Source organism: Penicillium samsonianum, assembly GCF_028829775.1.
Source record: "Penicillium samsonianum strain IBT 33392 chromosome Unknown utg000003l_segment0_segment0, whole genome shotgun sequence".
Lineage (NCBI taxonomy): Eukaryota > Fungi > Ascomycota > Eurotiomycetes > Eurotiales > Aspergillaceae > Penicillium > Penicillium samsonianum.
This window is the reverse complement of record NW_026643261.1, coordinates 8,084,123-8,100,288: the sequence shown is the minus strand read 5'-3', so window position 1 is coordinate 8,100,288 and position 16,166 is coordinate 8,084,123. Positions and strand designations below refer to the sequence as shown.

The 16,166-nt window shown below is 48.8% G+C and overlaps 6 protein-coding genes across 6 annotated transcripts; 4 read left to right on the top strand and 2 right to left on the bottom strand.

The window, feature by feature from the left end:
• Positions 1-562: 562 nt before the first annotated feature.
• N7471_006750 (uncharacterized protein) lies at positions 563-2,137 on the top strand (the record flags this gene model as incomplete). Its single annotated transcript, XM_057279469.1, has 6 exons — positions 563-798; positions 860-1,115; positions 1,176-1,469; positions 1,527-1,674; positions 1,737-1,881; positions 1,954-2,137. The coding sequence occupies 6 exons, from the start codon at positions 563-565 to the stop codon at positions 2,135-2,137; spliced, it is 1,263 nt and encodes a 420-aa protein (XP_057139079.1).
• Positions 2,138-3,552: 1,415 nt separating this feature from the next.
• On the top strand, positions 3,553-6,021 carry N7471_006749 (uncharacterized protein; the record flags this gene model as incomplete). The annotated part of the gene is made up of 1 exon (XM_057279468.1): positions 3,553-6,021. The coding sequence occupies one exon, from the start codon at positions 3,553-3,555 to the stop codon at positions 6,019-6,021; it is 2,469 nt and encodes an 822-aa protein (XP_057139078.1).
• Positions 6,022-6,655: 634 nt separating this feature from the next.
• N7471_006748 (non-ribosomal peptide synthetase) lies at positions 6,656-9,099 on the bottom strand (the record flags this gene model as incomplete). The annotated part of the gene is made up of 2 exons (XM_057279467.1): positions 6,656-8,500; positions 8,569-9,099. The coding sequence occupies 2 exons, from the start codon at positions 9,097-9,099 to the stop codon at positions 6,656-6,658; spliced, it is 2,376 nt and encodes a 791-aa protein (XP_057139077.1).
• Positions 9,100-9,625: 526 nt separating this feature from the next.
• On the top strand, positions 9,626-11,368 carry N7471_006747 (MFS transporter; the record flags this gene model as incomplete). The annotated part of the gene is made up of 8 exons (XM_057279466.1): positions 9,626-9,709; positions 9,774-9,794; positions 9,871-9,928; positions 9,987-10,046; positions 10,100-10,385; positions 10,441-10,538; positions 10,592-10,749; positions 10,802-11,368. 8 exons carry the CDS (start codon positions 9,626-9,628, stop codon positions 11,366-11,368), a joined length of 1,332 nt encoding a protein of 443 aa, XP_057139076.1.
• Positions 11,369-12,476: 1,108 nt separating this feature from the next.
• Positions 12,477-13,625, bottom strand: N7471_006746 (sugar phosphate isomerase/epimerase family protein; the record flags this gene model as incomplete). The annotated part of the gene is made up of 1 exon (XM_057279465.1): positions 12,477-13,625. The coding sequence occupies one exon, from the start codon at positions 13,623-13,625 to the stop codon at positions 12,477-12,479; it is 1,149 nt and encodes a 382-aa protein (XP_057139075.1).
• A 1,458-nt stretch (positions 13,626-15,083) lies between these two features.
• On the top strand, positions 15,084-16,151 carry N7471_006745 (uncharacterized protein; the record flags this gene model as incomplete). The annotated part of the gene is made up of 1 exon (XM_057279464.1): positions 15,084-16,151. One exon carries the CDS (start codon positions 15,084-15,086, stop codon positions 16,149-16,151), a length of 1,068 nt encoding a protein of 355 aa, XP_057139074.1.
• Between the last annotated feature and the right edge of the window lie 15 nt (positions 16,152-16,166).

Below are 16,166 nucleotides of genomic sequence, written 5' to 3'. Positions count from 1 at the left end.
CTGGAGGTACAATCGGACTTGGGTAGCTTGAGGTGAATATGAAACTGAGCACCGCTGTTCCACCAAAACTACACTGTGTTTGGTTTTCAATGGTCACGTAAGGCAGGGCGAGGCAATTAAACCGGCCATCCCGCCGCGACCTAAAATCTATTCAGGGTCTCTTGTTCACTATCTCTGCCTGAAAGGTAAAAGTCATATCGACATCCCAGAGAAAGGGGTCGGTTGACTTCCAGATGGCTCCTTTTCTCCCAACGCCATTCCCTTGACTCGCAGTCAAGGAGACAGTCCGATCGACCACCAACAAGCCAGCACGTGCCGAGACGAAATATTCCATAACAGTCCACACGCGGGGTTCAATTATCCGAATCGACTGATTCTTTAACTAGTTGATGTGGGATTGGTGGATAGCAGACTAGTGCTGCATGGCACATTCGAAGCTTAGTATGGCGTGCGATGTGGTTATCTACCGGCTAGTCCCGACTGGAAGACGCAATACTTTAGATATATAAGGCAGATAAAATTCGAGAACTACCACATCCAAAGCTAGAATTATTTCATAAATATGGTCGGACAAGCACTGACTTCTGTTGCCATCGTTGGTGGTGGACCCGGAGGACTAGGAACGGCGATTGCTCTCTCAGAACTGCCGTTCCTGAAGGTGACTCTGTACGAGAAAAATACAGAGCCCCGAGAAGCCGGTGCGGGCATCAGCCTGACCACGAATGCGTGGAGAGTTCTGGATTTACTTGGTGCTAGTGATGGCGTCAAGGGAGGCTCTAAATTCAAAACCCATCAAAGGTAAGCGGTGCTTTCCTGGCTGCAGTAACAGCCGACGCATATGTTGACTTCGAATCGAAAGAAATGGGTACACAGGGAAGGTTGTAAACATCACTCAACATCCTGAAAATTCAGCTGCAGATTCCCGCGGAGCAATCCGTGCTCGCAGAACCCGACTGCAGTCAGCTCTCTTATCGAGAGTGCCCCCGGGCTTGATCCAATTTGACAAAAAGGTTGTATCGTTGGAGAATCTTTCGAGCCAGGGAGTTCTTTTAGTTTTCCAGGATCAAACGGAGGCGATCGCAGATATTGTCGTTGGAGCGGACGGGATACACTCTGTTGGTCAAGCCTCCTATGTTAGGACTGGTATTCGTGACTGACGCAGTTTCGTGAGGTAGATTGTCCGTAGGACCCTATTGCCTGATCATCAGCTTCACTTTACTGGCAACTCTGCATTCCGCGTTCTCGTTCCGAAGTCTCAGCTGGCCCATATCCCGGACATCACGACTACAACGTCATGGTGGTGGGGCGAAGCTGGGCATGTATATCTCTCCGATGTGGATGATGCGGAAGAGACCGAAGATCCGCTTTTCGAAATCACCGTCCGGTCGTATCGTGAGCCTGAAGTGTCAGGAAAGACGGTCTTCTGGGGTATCCCTGCGACCAACGAGAAAGTGGGATCCCGTGTTGAGGTGTGACAAAGCTTTGTTGGATCGAAAAAGAGGCCTGACTGCTAACATGTAAAACAGAAATTCGACAAAAGAATAAGAGACGCTGTAAGCGCAGTGACAGAAGGAGAATGGAGGGAGTTTGCGACATTCGCTGGGCCTCGTCTGAACAAGATCACCGACTGGGATAAAATCGCCCTTATCGGAGATGCCAGTCACCCTCTTTCTGGTAAGTCCAAGTGATTTTACTCAAGCCTTATTTTGTTATGTCCAGCGCTAAGAGCCAGCCAGGCGCGTTTGGCTCTGGGGCGACGTTTGCCATGGAGGATGGTTGGATCCTCGCCCGGGCGCTTGAGTTTACGCGATTTGCTTCCCGTCCCGCACGGGATGCTCTCGAGATCTTTGAACAGATCCGGTCTCCATACTATGCCAAGATGTAAGTTCGAACTCGAGATTATAAGCAAAATGGCATTTGTCTGACCATACTTTTTTTTTCAACCCTCCATAGGTATCAGCATCTGGACGAAATACGTGACAAGACACAACTACTCCAAGCAGAAGCGAAGGATTTTGACGTCTTTCTGGAAGCCAAAATCGACAAGTTCCTCTACGGAGACAAGGACTTCATTTATCAAAATGACATTAAGAAAGTCTGGGAAGACTACCTTGTGGGAGAGCAAACAGGGTTGTAAGCAGTGTAGGAATTGCTTTGCTTGTCGAGTTTATATATATATATATACCTGGCTTTTCTTGCGCGTTGTAGTTGTTTTCAATATAGATTGCACGGGCCTATATCCACTCCTAGTTTTACAAAGAAAGGTCCTCTGTACGGTTCGTGGGTTTGACCGCCTTTGTATACATCTAAAAAGACATCTAAAAAGATGTCGGAGTGTTGTCTTACATATAACGTTCCTTCCTACCGCGTTAAGGACACAGGCCGAATACGCGGCCAACAACTCTTGGCAGAAAGCAAAGACAGAAAAGGCCTTCCATTGAAATTCTTGAATATTCTCGGAAAGATAAGATCGAAGATGTTCATGATCTACAATATAGTGCTCGGCTAATTTGGTGCCGATCCGCTCCCAATTTGTGGTTGCATTGTGGATCATCCTCAGTATTGGCGCTTTGAAAGGGGTTGGTTTCAAGCTTTTTTCGCCCTGTTTGGCAGATCTTCGGGTAGCGGAGGACAAGGATGTTGGGAAAGCAGCATGATGTCTTTATAGTTTTCATGTAGCACGTACTTTGTGTAGTACTTGTGAGTGGTGTGATTCTATACTTTGCAAGGATTGCGGAAGATAAGCAGATAACTAGGCGTGTAAGGGAGGATCAACTAGTTGAGGAGAGAAAAGGAGGTTGAGAAGTTCTAAACTTCCAAACTTCACAACTTCAGATGATGAATTAATATATTAGTATCCTACCTACCTAGGTAGAGTGTACGGAGTATGATAGAAGGCTATGCTAAGGCTACCTGGTAAGTAATCACGTGATGTGGAGAGGAGAATCTGAAAATTCCGTTTTTTTTCCCAATTTCTTTTTTTTATTTTATTTTTTATTTTTTAATGTTTTTTTCCCTCGCCATCGAGGAATCCAGCCCAGCGTCATCCACTTCATCTTCAATCTACTTTTGCTGGACCCTGACATCCGTTAAGGCCTGTAGCAAATAGATTTGGATCACCTTCGCTGCCTCTCTGGATCCCCCCAGCTGGTTTCCCCCCTGAATCCCTTGGAGCGACCGTCGACTCATTTTCTCGATCTGCGCTGACCGACTCGCCTCGGTCCCCGTAGCCGCTAAGCCCAATTGGGAATCAGTGCGCGGTGCTTTTTTTGCCTTGCTGCCTTGTGGCCTCAGGCCGCCAGGGAACAACAAACACGCGACCTCGGCGCGACTCAGGTGGCGATTCTTCGTATAGGATTATCAGCGGCGCTGGCGCGACATCGGTGACAATCTTCATTAAAACTGCCCATTTGTATTCCACATTTGCCTTTTCAAGCTAGTTCGCGATCGTTTTGACTGTTCTCGCCCTTGCATGCTTCGTGGTCGGAAAGGATCACTCCATTCTCTGCCGCTTACGGCCAAGTGCCAGCGCATTTCTAAAATTGAGTCAAAATGATGAACTACGGTGGTCACCAATTCCACCCTCAACAGCCGCAGCAGCCTCAACAACAGCAACATCAAGGTGTCCAACCCCAACATCCGTTGGGTCCACAGCCTCAACGTCAGCATGCCCAGTCGCCCTTGCTAGGGGCGGGGCCGCCGCTGCCACAGCATGGCAGTCCATTCCCGGGCAACAAGCCAATTTTTCGGGGGCAACCTCAGCAAAACTTCGCTGCTTCGCAATCTCCGGATATGCGCAAGATGACCCCGACATCGGGGTCATTAGGCGGGTACCCCACCAGCAGCAGTTTCGGCCAATTTCCGGGACAGTTTGCGGCGCAAAGCTCCCCGGATCTGATGTCTCGCAACCCAGACCCTATGGGGTTGCAGAACCTCCAGCGTGGGTTTAATCCAATGGCCCACCTCCGGCCGCAGCCGGGGACAGCCGGTCTCACCCATGGACATCCCATGAATGTTCCTTCGCCGCAGCAGGGGATGAACAGACTACCTCACGCGGGCATGCAACAGAGGGATAACCATACCTCGGCTAGCCCGTCTATGGCTAGCCCGTCTATGTTTGCCTTGAATCAACAGCGACAGGGTCAGCCCCAGTCACAACCGCAGTCGCCTCAGCAGACACACCAACAGTTGCAACAGCAGATTCAACAGCAGCAGTTCCAGCAGCAACGACTTGAGCAGCAGCAAAGGATGGAGCAGCAAAAGCAAATCCAGCAGCAGCGTTTAGAACAGCAGCAACGCTTGGAACAGCAGCAGCGGCTTGAGCAACAGAAGGAAATGGAACAACAAAAGCTAGATGAGCAAAAGATATTGGAGCAGCAACAGCAGCAACAACAGCAGCAGCAACGACTGGAGCAACAGAGGCTCGAGCAACAGAAACAGCATCAGCAACGGGTGGAGCAGCAGCGGCTTGAGCACCAGCAGAAGCAGCAATTGGAGCAGCAGAGGTTGCAGAAATTGCAGCACCAGAGTCAGGCACACAACCCATACCAACAACAGTCACCATTTTCCCAACACACCCAACCTCCGTTCCACCCATCTCAATATCAACAGCATCAAGCTCAAGCGCAACACCAGTATGCCCCACACCAGGCGCAATTCTCTCAGCCGCAGCAGACGCAATTCCAGCCATCTCCGCACCAGGCTCAATTCCAGCATTACCAGGGACCGCACTCGGCTGCCGTGCCTTCTTCCCATCCAGCTGCGCCGGTTGTCCCTACGGTCACGGAAAGTCCGGTCATGAAGACTGACGAGTCAAGTCCTGCACCGAAGAAGAAAGCCAAACCTAAGAAGGCTGCTCCGGCTCAAGCTCAGCCTGGCCAAACCCAGGCCCAGCCTCATGCTCAACCTCAACTCAATGCCCCCATGGCCGTTCCTAGCGCTATCCCCACGCAGGCCAACGGACAAGGGCAGATGCCCGCCGTGGCCGCAGTTGGAGGCGACCAGATTTCCACTCCGCCTGCCAAGCGTCGTCGGGGACGGCCCAGGAAGGAGGAAGTCGCGGCCAGGCTTGCTGCACAGGCCGCACAGGCTGCCCAAAACGGCGAATCTATTCCAGGAGTTCCTCAACCAGGACAGGCTTCATTCAATGCGAATATGACACCCACTGCTCCAGGCTCTGCCGGACTAAACACTACAACTAAGGGGACCCCTATTCTGGGGCCGGACGGGACTCCTTTGAAACGAAAGCGTGGACGTCCTCGTAAGGCTGATCAAATTGCGTGGGCAGCTGCGACGGGTCAACCCTTACCACCACCAAAGCCGAGGAAGCCAGCTTCGGCCAAACCAAAGGCACCTGGCACGGGCCGACCACGTGGAAGACCTCGCAAGGCCGATGTGGCCGCTGCGGCAGCGGCTGCCGCCGCCGCTGCCGCGGCTAGTGGAGATCAGACGCAAGCAGACGTCAACACTCAAATGGGTGAGGGCACAGATACAACGACGGCAATGAACCGTGCAACCTCTTCGATCGATGAAGAGGCTCGCAAACGGCCCACGCCACCGCAGATGCTTCAAGGCCAGTCTCTGCCGCAACAGCAGAATCTCCACATGTTCCAACAGAATCAGTCGGCACAGGCGCAGGCCAGTCAGCATATTGGGCAGCCGCAAGTCCAGCACATGCACCAGCAACAGAACCAACATATGTCCTCACAGCCCGGTTCTCACTTGCCGCATAGCCAATCCATGTCCCAACAACCTGGCCAGCCGCTCTCTATGCCACACATGCAAATGCATCACCATTCTCCGGTCCACCCCCCGCGGCCCCTCCCTCATCAGCCATATCTTCAATCTCCGATGCAACAACAGATGCAGCACCCGATGTCGTCCGAGTCCCCTGTCCATGGGATGCCAGGACAACAACGCAGACCTCCAATTCCCCAGCGGAGCCAGGCCCCTCCCCCGCCCGCACCACAGCATGAACATCAGCATACCTTCCAGGTCCAGATGCAGCCGCAACCAACTTAGTGCTGAAAGTGGTTCGGGATATGGTTTTCATTCAATTAATGCAACGTCCATTGTCCGAAGTTTCTCTTCTGACCAGTATATTTTGACTTGATTTCATCCTAAAGAATATCGGTGTTTATATCGTTCCTCGGGTCTGTCACGTGCGTTTTCTTGATCGTTTTACGTCCATGAAATCTCGTATCAAGTCTTTTCGTGGGCCTATTATGGCGTTGTGTGCTTTTGTGTCATTTGCATCTTAGGCATTTCCTTTTCCTGTATTGTTTACTTAGCCTGTTGTTTCGTTTTTTTTTCTTCTTTTTCTTATATATCTAATGTTCTCAACTCAGTACATACTCGGTTCTAATCTCATTTTGTCCATTGTGCCCTATCTTAACTTTCATTTTTTAGAGGTGATTCCGGCTGGTTATCAGAAACAGGCCTACTTTAAGCCTACGTTCTATGTACGTGGAGCTCGCATGGACTGGTGGATGCATATTAAGATGGTACATGGTACATAAATCGATGTGAAAAAACTGATAAGGTGGTGGATACCACAACGGCGCGCGTTAGCTGAAACTGAGCTAGCTTTCCACATGAACCTGACTGAAACAAGAGAAAATCGAAACTAAAAGGCTGAAAAACAGGGCTTGAAGCATTACAAACACCGGTACCCCATATACCACTCTTGAGCGATTTGATGCAACTTTCTGCGATCAAGCTTGTTAGACCTTGTACGGGGGATTCGGTCGACAAGGAGAAACAAGCTGGGCATCATGTGTTTTGGCAGGGTGTTATGGACTTCCTTCTGCATCGCCTCCATCAGGCTGTTCACTCGGACACGATTTGTTATCGGCCGAAACGACATTTCGTGGTCTGAGATTCCTGGAATCAGGTTTGCTGGGTTGTCCACTAGGTAAATAAAGGCCACGAGGATGGGGTCGTCGCTACCGTCAATCTCGCCGAGCATATCGACAACGGTAAAATCGCCCGGTGAAAGAGTCTTTCGCAGGATGTACTCGACTTCGGTTGACTCAACACGGCCACCGTTGAGTTTAAGAAGTGTATCCTTTCGACCCATGTGCTCCACCGTTCCATCGTGGCGATACCGACCCAGATCACCAGACCGATAAATGCGAGAGGTTTGTGCTCGCGACGGGTGGAGATCCGCAATCCACCGAGGGACTGTGCTGAGGAATCCCACATCAGGTTTCTGGCAGAGGTCATCCAAGTACCCACGGGCGAGGTGGGGTCCTTCAATCAAAATCTCGCCTACAGCGCCGACGGGCACTGGCCGCTCAGGTGAGGAAGGATTCGCAATCCAGATGGCACCGCTACCGGATTTGCCGACAACGGCATTATGGCCTGCCTTCGGGTTATCGTTGTACGCGCAGAAGGTGGCCGCCTCGCCCATTCCGTACTGATTTACAAGCTTCACATGAGGGCCCCATTTCATGAGGAGATCATTCGACATGGGCTCGCCGCCGACACAAAGTAGCTCCAGCGATGGGACGTCTTTGGGACTGAGTTGGATGGCAATTGTTGGAGTCATGAAGCTCATATTGGCGTTTGTGATATTGACATTTTCAATTAGACCAGAGATGGTTTTTTCGGGTGTGGGAACGCAACAACAGCCACCGGCAGCCAAAGCTGTCAGGTAATCATTGTTACTGATGTCAAATGCATAGTCATCGAACTGAAATACACGGCTGTGTCGGCCTAGACCAAGGACCTTGTTATAATCACGGATTGCTGTGGCATAGGACCGATGTTCCTGGATGATGCCCTTAGGCTGGCCGGTGCTCCCGGAGGTGAATAGAATCAGACAGGCATTTTCCGGTTGGACTGTGGAAGATAGCGGTCCAGTGGGAAGCTCTTTCAGCATATCTCCTGTAATCGAAATGACGTTCGAAACAAGTGAGGCATATTTTGACGCATACTCAGGGGACGTGAGCATGACTTTAGCGTTAACACGATTGATAACCGAGTCGAGGAAAATGGGAGGGTCGCTAGCGTCGATGGATATATACGCGCCGCCGGCTTTCAAGATAGCCAGACGGGCAATAATCGCCCAAGATGACTTTTCAAAACAGCTGAGCACGAATGTTTCAGGACCAACGCCAATATTGGTCAAGTGAAGAGCAAGACGAGATGTGAGATCATCCAACTCTCTATAGGTGAAATTTCCATCCCACGAACAGATTGCAGGAGCGTCCGGGGTCAGGCGTGCATGCTCCAGTGCCATGTCATGTAACAAGGCCTCGTGAGAGTCCGAAACCTCCCTCGTAAACTTTTGCACTAGAATGAGGTCAAGATCTGAGCATAGATCAAGGTCGCCTAAAGAAGTTTCGGGGGAACGGTATATGGATGCGACGACCTTGTTCAAGGAGTGAAGAAGGCTTGTTGCGAATTGTTTGGACATCTCAGGGGATGAGAAGGCAAGACTCGCGTGCAGCTTGCCATTGTCGTTTGTCACATTGAGCATCAGCTTTGGATTGGGGATCTAGACCAAGACGAGGTCAGCTTTGCTAGGGGATGTGAAGGGGATGAATCAGCTCAGGTAAACAGTACATTTGAATTGGCAGACAAAGGTGCTTTTTGCAAATTCGGATGGTCACCAGCATAGCGGACAGCCGAGGTGAGCAGGTGATTCCTGTCATCGGAAGCCCACCCTTCGTCAGGGCCAGTCGAGTGGACGCCTGCCTTGATACAACAGAAATCTCGGACGAGATCCTTCAATGGACGCTCCAGGGAAAATTCAAGAGCGTATGAATCGGTCCCCTGAGATTTGCCATCTATATAGCACAGATTTGACCCAGGGTGGAACTCTAGGTACATGGTTCTCACAGGAGAGAAACCACGTATCACAAGCAACCAGCAAACAACGAGCACCGACTCGATGTCAAAGCCCTGAGCCAATTCCGGATCCAAGTATTCCGAGTATTGGGAGTTTGCAGCCTCAAGTATATGAGATTCGCAAAGAGTAAGTGGAAGATCGACGGATTCTTGTGGGATCTGAGAGGGAGCTTTCTTGGGTAGCTTCAAGGCATTGATGGGTATAATAGAAGACCCATGCTCAAGAGTTGCGATTGAGGGCGCCATGATGAAGGATAATGAATGAAAGTAGGAGAAGTCTGATAGAATTCAGGATACGTATCACCACGAGGTGTGTTCCAAGGTCATATAAATAGATAATTGAATTCAAGTGAATTTACGCAGTAGGGACAGGGGTATTACAACAGTTCAGCTTCTTCTACACTCTCAGCGAATATATTTTCATGGATCATGCATATTATTGAAAGTACGGAGTAGATGCAGCTGGATTCTACATACGAAGTACTCCGTATATAATTTGGTGACCGACAATACACCCATGTACAGTTTCCTTTCTTTTTATTTTTGGCTTAAGGAACTGTGCAACGCCAAGCAGTGGAAAAAATCCCGATATTTCCGTTGTATCATCAATTTATATGTTTATTGGTTATTCCAGCTGTACACCTGCACACCTGCACACCCTTGTCTTCAGCTCCTCATAAGTCGGACTATCCTCGCCATCTCCATTTCTTCGTTTATTATTCCCATTCTTGCATTTGTCGACTAAACATATCACGAAATTTCAACAGTCATCATGGGCGTTCAAAAAATATTTACTAGGAAAACAAGATCCTCTAGTACTTTTATACTAGTGGCTCTATGTTTTGCGCTGTTCACGGTAGGTGGTCTTGAAATGGAACTTTGGGTCTCACGAACTAAGCTCGAAAACACTCTTGCAATAGGACACTTTTGTTTATGGCATTGTAAGTAATTCTCACCCATCTTAAGATATGACAGCAGCCCAGGAAAATCCATGAAGTAGCTGATACGACCTCCTAGATTATACCCATTCTGCCTTTCTTGTTGATGGGCCATGGCAATATGGCTTCAAAGGACGGTAATTTTTAATCTATATCTCCATGACTTCGAACGCCCTGTTGACTGACTGCTACTAGTTCAAAAGTGGTCCTCCGTTTTATTGGCGAGTTATGGGTTTGCTCTTTTACTTGGCTCTCGTCGGTATATCTCAAACCAATCCATCGTGCATATGCTAATAATTGAGTTACAGCTGTCGTGGGTTATTTTTGCGACAAGTATCACACTCGGAAAGCACCACTCGTTTGTGGTTTCATCGCCATGGCCCTAGCGACCGTCCTATTCATCTCTGCAAGTAATGTTTGGGTGCTGCTCGTGGCTCGGGTATGTCAGGGTCTCTCAGGCGCGGTTGTGGGAGTTTTAGGCTTGAGCATGATCGCCGAAACATCCAGTCCGGAACATTTGGGTTCACATATGGCTTGCGGGTCGGCGTCATTGACATGGGGAATACTCTGTGGCCCTATGACTGGTGGTTTCCTGTAGGTTGATTTGGCATCCCTATCCCATTGATAACCTCAATGTCTAAGAAAGCAGCTTTTCCCAATTTGGCACTGTTGGTGCGTTTGGGGTCCCAATGGCACTGCTTATGATTGACATTATTCTGCGAATGTCGATTGTACAGAAGGATGAAGGTCTGTCACGGTTCATTTTTCATATTCCTAGATACTAACTAAAAGAAAAACAGATGAAACCAAAAACCATCCCCAAGAGGATTCTCCTCTCTTGGAAAACGATATTTCTGGCCATACTTCGTTGAGCTTTTTCCATTTCTTGCATCCAATCATGCTGGGTCTGGTGTTTTCTGTCCTCGTCATTTCTTCTATTTTATCTGCCATTGAAACGGTACCTTACATTTCCTACAGTATAAGGAAGAGCCCAGCTGACGGAGATGCAGACGCTTCCACTGTATGTGCTCGACACATACAATTGGTCAAGTCTGGGCGCGGGACTCGTATTCCTCCCATTGACGATACCTTCCGTCCTCGGTATTTCAATTACCCACTTTGTAAGGCATTGTATGCCACGAACGGTTGTGGTGACTGGGTTCTTTGTGATGACAGTACCCATGGTATCACTGCGGTGGACTCAAGCAAACACGATCCACCATGAAATCGCCATTATTTCCTTGCTCTCCATCGTGGGAGCCTGTCTCACAACAGTGCAAGCGATTATTATGGGAGATGTCTCTAATGCAGTCCGGAGGATTGAAAGTCTTCACGGGATCACGGAAGAGAAAAGCAGCGGACTGGGCCGGGGGTATGCACTTTGTAACATGGCGTTTGCTGCCGGTCAAACGCTTGGGCCGATGGCTGGTGGATTCATAAAACGTGAATTAGGCTGGGGATTTATGACGCTATTCCTTGGGATTCTATGTTTGGTTGCTGGCCTTTCGTCATTATTTTCCATGTCGGCAGCCCCGCCTAAAGCCGACAAGAGCAAGGTCAACGATAATGAATGTTGAGTGTGCTTTGTGCTAAAATTATGTATATGGTTGTATACTTAGCAATAGGTGAAAAACTGGATATGGCTACGTTTTAAGACCAGATATGAGACGGGCAACGAGAAAGGATCATGATATACTTCACTGGTAGATACATGATTTATACTGCAGGTGATTATATTAACAGCAATGTTATGTTCGTAAAATTGCGATTATGACAGAGATGATTTTCTGTACCTTGCAGATCTCCGTATCCTACTTGACTGCATGAACGCCGGGGTAGCAAGGCTATTGTTTTTAATTTTGTAAGCAGAATGAGAGGATAGATTTCGATTTGGAAACTAAATCATGCAGATACGAACTGAACTCATCCAACAGTGGTGGATCACAGCTGACGAGTGAAATGCCATATCCAAGTATCTCGCTAGATGCTCTGTTATTCTGTGGTGATACCTGTGCAGAATCAGCCACATATTTGCCTCGCAATGTGACAAGTTCCAATTCAACTTCATTCTTTCCAGGTTGTTTTCAGCTGCCAACTCGGCCCAGTGTACTATTAGCCATCACCCCACTTATATGCACGGCTGACCATCACATCACCTGTCAGCCAGCCATCATCGACCAACGAAAATACGCCTAAGGTTTCTAGTATACTCCGCATGTATGTGGCTATCATGGCGAAAATGGGTTCATAACGATGCATTGTGGGTGTCTGGAACGTGTTCGTTCATGTATAAAGCCCCGGCCAAGAATCCACACTACCCGCCTGCATAGCCAAGTGTCAGGCAAAATACTTGCTTTTAGTTGACCACAAAAGTTCCTAACTTGATTCTTCCCCTGGTACTGATGCCTAAATTTGCCACCTAGCTCTGATCCCAGATAGGTTTCAATTACATGTAGCAAGCTCCTAGCTAAAAACCAGCTAGAAACCCTGTGAGGTAAGTACGCCATATGCTTTGACAAGTCATTAGCGGAAACTACAATTGCTATTTGCCATTTAACTCATCTTTGAAAAAGATATTATCAAGCCGGGCTTTTACTAACGTATTGTAGCTACTAGTTAGTGGTTTTTGTTTCCGAGAAATACCAAACTGTCTGAATTCATACATACATACACTTCTTAGTTATATCACAATGCCTCCACTCTCTCTACCTCATGCACAACGGTCTCTAGCAATTCCATTCCAGGTAATTTAAAGCTGATGGGTCTTGGGGATTTAGCCTGATTTAGTTGGGTGTCCGCGATATTGCATAGCCGCTCCCAGGATCGCTTTCCCCTCTCTGCATGTAGCGCCGGTGTCCGGTGATCACTGTCAGCCAATGAACGCGAGAAGACCTCATACGCAAGGTATCCCGTCCATCCGAGATCGAGGATGGCCTTTAGTATGCTGAGGACAGGCAAGAAGCCACCACGCTCGGGCTCACAAAGGAAAAGCCGACAGTTTCGGGACCAGCTCAGTCGACTGGGCTGGCCGGCAACATAGAAAGGGTGGCCCGTGTGGAGTGGCTGGCTGAGACGCTCCCCGTCGGCTACCTGGACGATAAACAGCTTGCTGACATCCAAAGTAGAAGCCATGCGGCCCAGTGAGGCTGACAGATCGGCCTCGGCCGTGTCCGCAACGCGACCGTCCTCTGTAGTTGGATCGGCGTAGATGGCGCCGGCAATGTTGAACGTATCCAGAGCGAGGCCTAGATTTGGGCGATTGACTGCCTGTACGATTTCCCAGGACTTTTCCCACGTGTTGACATGCGTGCCCCAAGCAAGTGCCTCGTAGGCAAATTTTATGGAGTGTTCATGTTGGGCGCCTCGTGCCGCCAGTTCACGGAGATCTTCGACGATAATGTCAAAGTCGCCAACTGTCTGAGGAAGCCCAGTCCCAGGGTCTTCGGGGAGGAAGTTTGAGGGCACCAGAATAGTGTCTGCACCGAGGATCTTGAGTGCGTCCATCCATATGGGAAGCACCTCGTCTAGGATTTGGTTGCGCTTTTTGCGATCAACCAGGCCCTCGTAGAAGCGCAGAGGCTGGAGGTTGAGAATGACAATGTTTAACCTGTCACACTGCTGGCGAATCTGATGGGCAGCAGCTAATACAGAGTCACGAGAAGGGGCATGGGTGGCAGGTGCAGGGCTGATATCTCTGGCGAGGGACTCAAGGTCATCGATGAAGAGTTCGATCGCCTTGAATCCATTTCGTGCGGCTTCGTCAATTTTGACGGTGATGCTGTGAAACTTGCACGACCCAAGGGAGACTGTTGTGATAGCTGGCTGACAATCCATCTTGAAAATTGAAATGAAAAGTTCAAAGCGAAAGAGTTGTCGAATGAATAAGGTGGTAAACAAATTATATAAATAGGGCAATGCACATATATACAACAGCTCGCTAATATGGACCAGGATGTAGTCGTTATCAACCCAAGGGGTCAATGTGAATGTTCAAGACGGACGATCGTATCCCGATGCAGTAATGATCGATCTTCCCCAGTTGTGTTACAAATTCTCATCATTCAGCACAGGCATACGGAGTACTCCGTATAGTGTGTGGATTTTGCGTAAGAAGATCATGCAGCTGGCATCACACATGAGCAGTGGCGCGCTGAGTTCAGAGACATTGATCGACAACAGGTACTATAGGAAGAAGCAAAGAGCTCTATATGATGTGACCGAGGATTCCATCTACGAGATATGTAGTTCTCTCTATATATTACATGGTAATTTTACCCGAGTTTCCTTAATCGGATCTATCTTATCCCTCATGATTAGAAATTGGCACAAGCTTCAAACATGGCGTAGGTGATAGGAGAAATGATCTCTGATATATAACTATCTAATACTTCTCACTCTTACTCTTTATATCGATAGACGAATGTAATCGTAAGTCCTAATATTAATAGTGGATTTTAGAAGATACGACTAAATCCTTAGTCGAATATAGTTCGAGAAACGCAGTAGTCGGATTTATACCGCGAATTGTCTCAGCAAATCGTATGATTGAAAATGTGACCGCTTTCATTTAGCCTCGGATAGTTTGAGGAGTTGGTTTAGTCTATGATCGTCTCGATAACGTTCTAGAGTCTCTGCTTTCCAAGCTTCCCAGTTTGAATCCCCGTCAATGCCTAATATCTTGAGCAGCCTGAAAAAGAGCCCAATGAATCCATCCCAATCATCAAGGTAATATCCACAACAGAATTGGATTCAATGAAGAAGTCTGGGGGGGCGAAGCCCGACGTATATAAGCCGAGTGAGGCTACCCAAGCTGAGGTTTGTTCACTTGATGAACAAGAGGTGAAGTACGGAGTATGGAACTAGAATAGTTCCATTAGAAGGTGATTGGACAACTTTTTGGAAGAGGGCGCCCCCGCTCTCTACTATAACATTGCCCCAAAAAGTTGAGACTTGAGACTCAACGTAATTCCCCCTTTGGGGGAATTTGGGATACCGGGAGGGGCCCGCAGAGGGCGGGAGGGACCCCCGGCCATTGGCCGGATAGTGCGTAAGCACTCCCGAAGGGGTTAGTACCGGGTAACGGTACGGTATTGCCACCCGATAGGGGCGGTCAAAAACTGACCGCTGCCCAATGAGGCGATTCTTGGCATGAGACTCGAGACTGAGGTAAATTACCCGATAGAGTAATTCTTGGCACGATGTACCAAGTCACATTGTATTTGACGTAGTATATAAGGGGACTGTTGTCCCCTGTTGTTTTAACTCAGTTAAACAATCTTTTGGATAACAAAAATGGCATACAAGTATTCGAAGAAACCAGCAGCCCGAAAGGGCAAGGGCGGCTATCGCCGCCGTCCTGCTAAAGGTGGCTATGCCAAATCTACCTCGAAGAGTCTCGACAAGTATGTCGAAGCCAAGGTGAAGCAAGCTGTTAAGCAGGCGAGTCGTGGACCGCCTCGTTCTGTCCCGGTGCAGTTGATACCTGCACATTTCGATAGAAATCATGAAGTACCTTCGGTACAAATCCAGGACCAATGGACGAGTTACTTCCAGGGACCGTCCTCTGTTCGCAAGTATGCGATCTTACCGATCTCTGAGTTGGTTCCAACTCAGCGGCCTGTTGCTGGTGAAGCCGATGACCGTTTTCAGTCTCTCCACACGGTGTTTGTCAAGGGAGTGTCCCTCCGTATGACAATTAATCATGCCGAAGGTGTTCGGCTTCTCGTTTTTGCGTTCCGCAATGGAATGCGGCGTGATGTCACGCCGTCGAGTGGTACTCGACCGTTCGTGGATCGTGCCACGATCTCGGATCCGCCTGTGAAAGGACGACCGGTGTCGGAGGTCGTGTTTGATGTTATGAGCAAAGAGCAGCTCATGGGAATGGAAGGCTGTGGAAAGCACGCGTTCAGAAATCTCGGAGTTCACGACGGTCCTTTTGCCGTTACGCGGCAACTCAATGGAAATTTTGAGTGGAAGGGTACAGACTTGTCGGCTTTTACAAGCCGATTTAGCAAAGACGAAGGTCGCCCTGTTGGCACGGTCTATGCGAAGCTTGATGGAGGAGTTAGCAAGGCGCATGGGAAAACATTCAAAGGAATGTTTGGTAGTTCTTCTCATGGACAGAACCCGAATGTGTCGGGTTGGATTGGTACCCGGACTAGGCAAGTTGAGTTTTTTATTAAGCTCAATCATCGTGAGAAGTTCGCTTTGTCGAACGGGTCGTTGTCTGTCAATGAACGGCCATTGGAACTGTTTATAGGATTTGATACGCCTGGGTCGATGCATGCGGCATCGCATACTCGTAAGGATGTTGCTTCTGGAGCAATCATGGCCATGGATATGGAAGTGTATTACGAGTGATATATGAATATATAT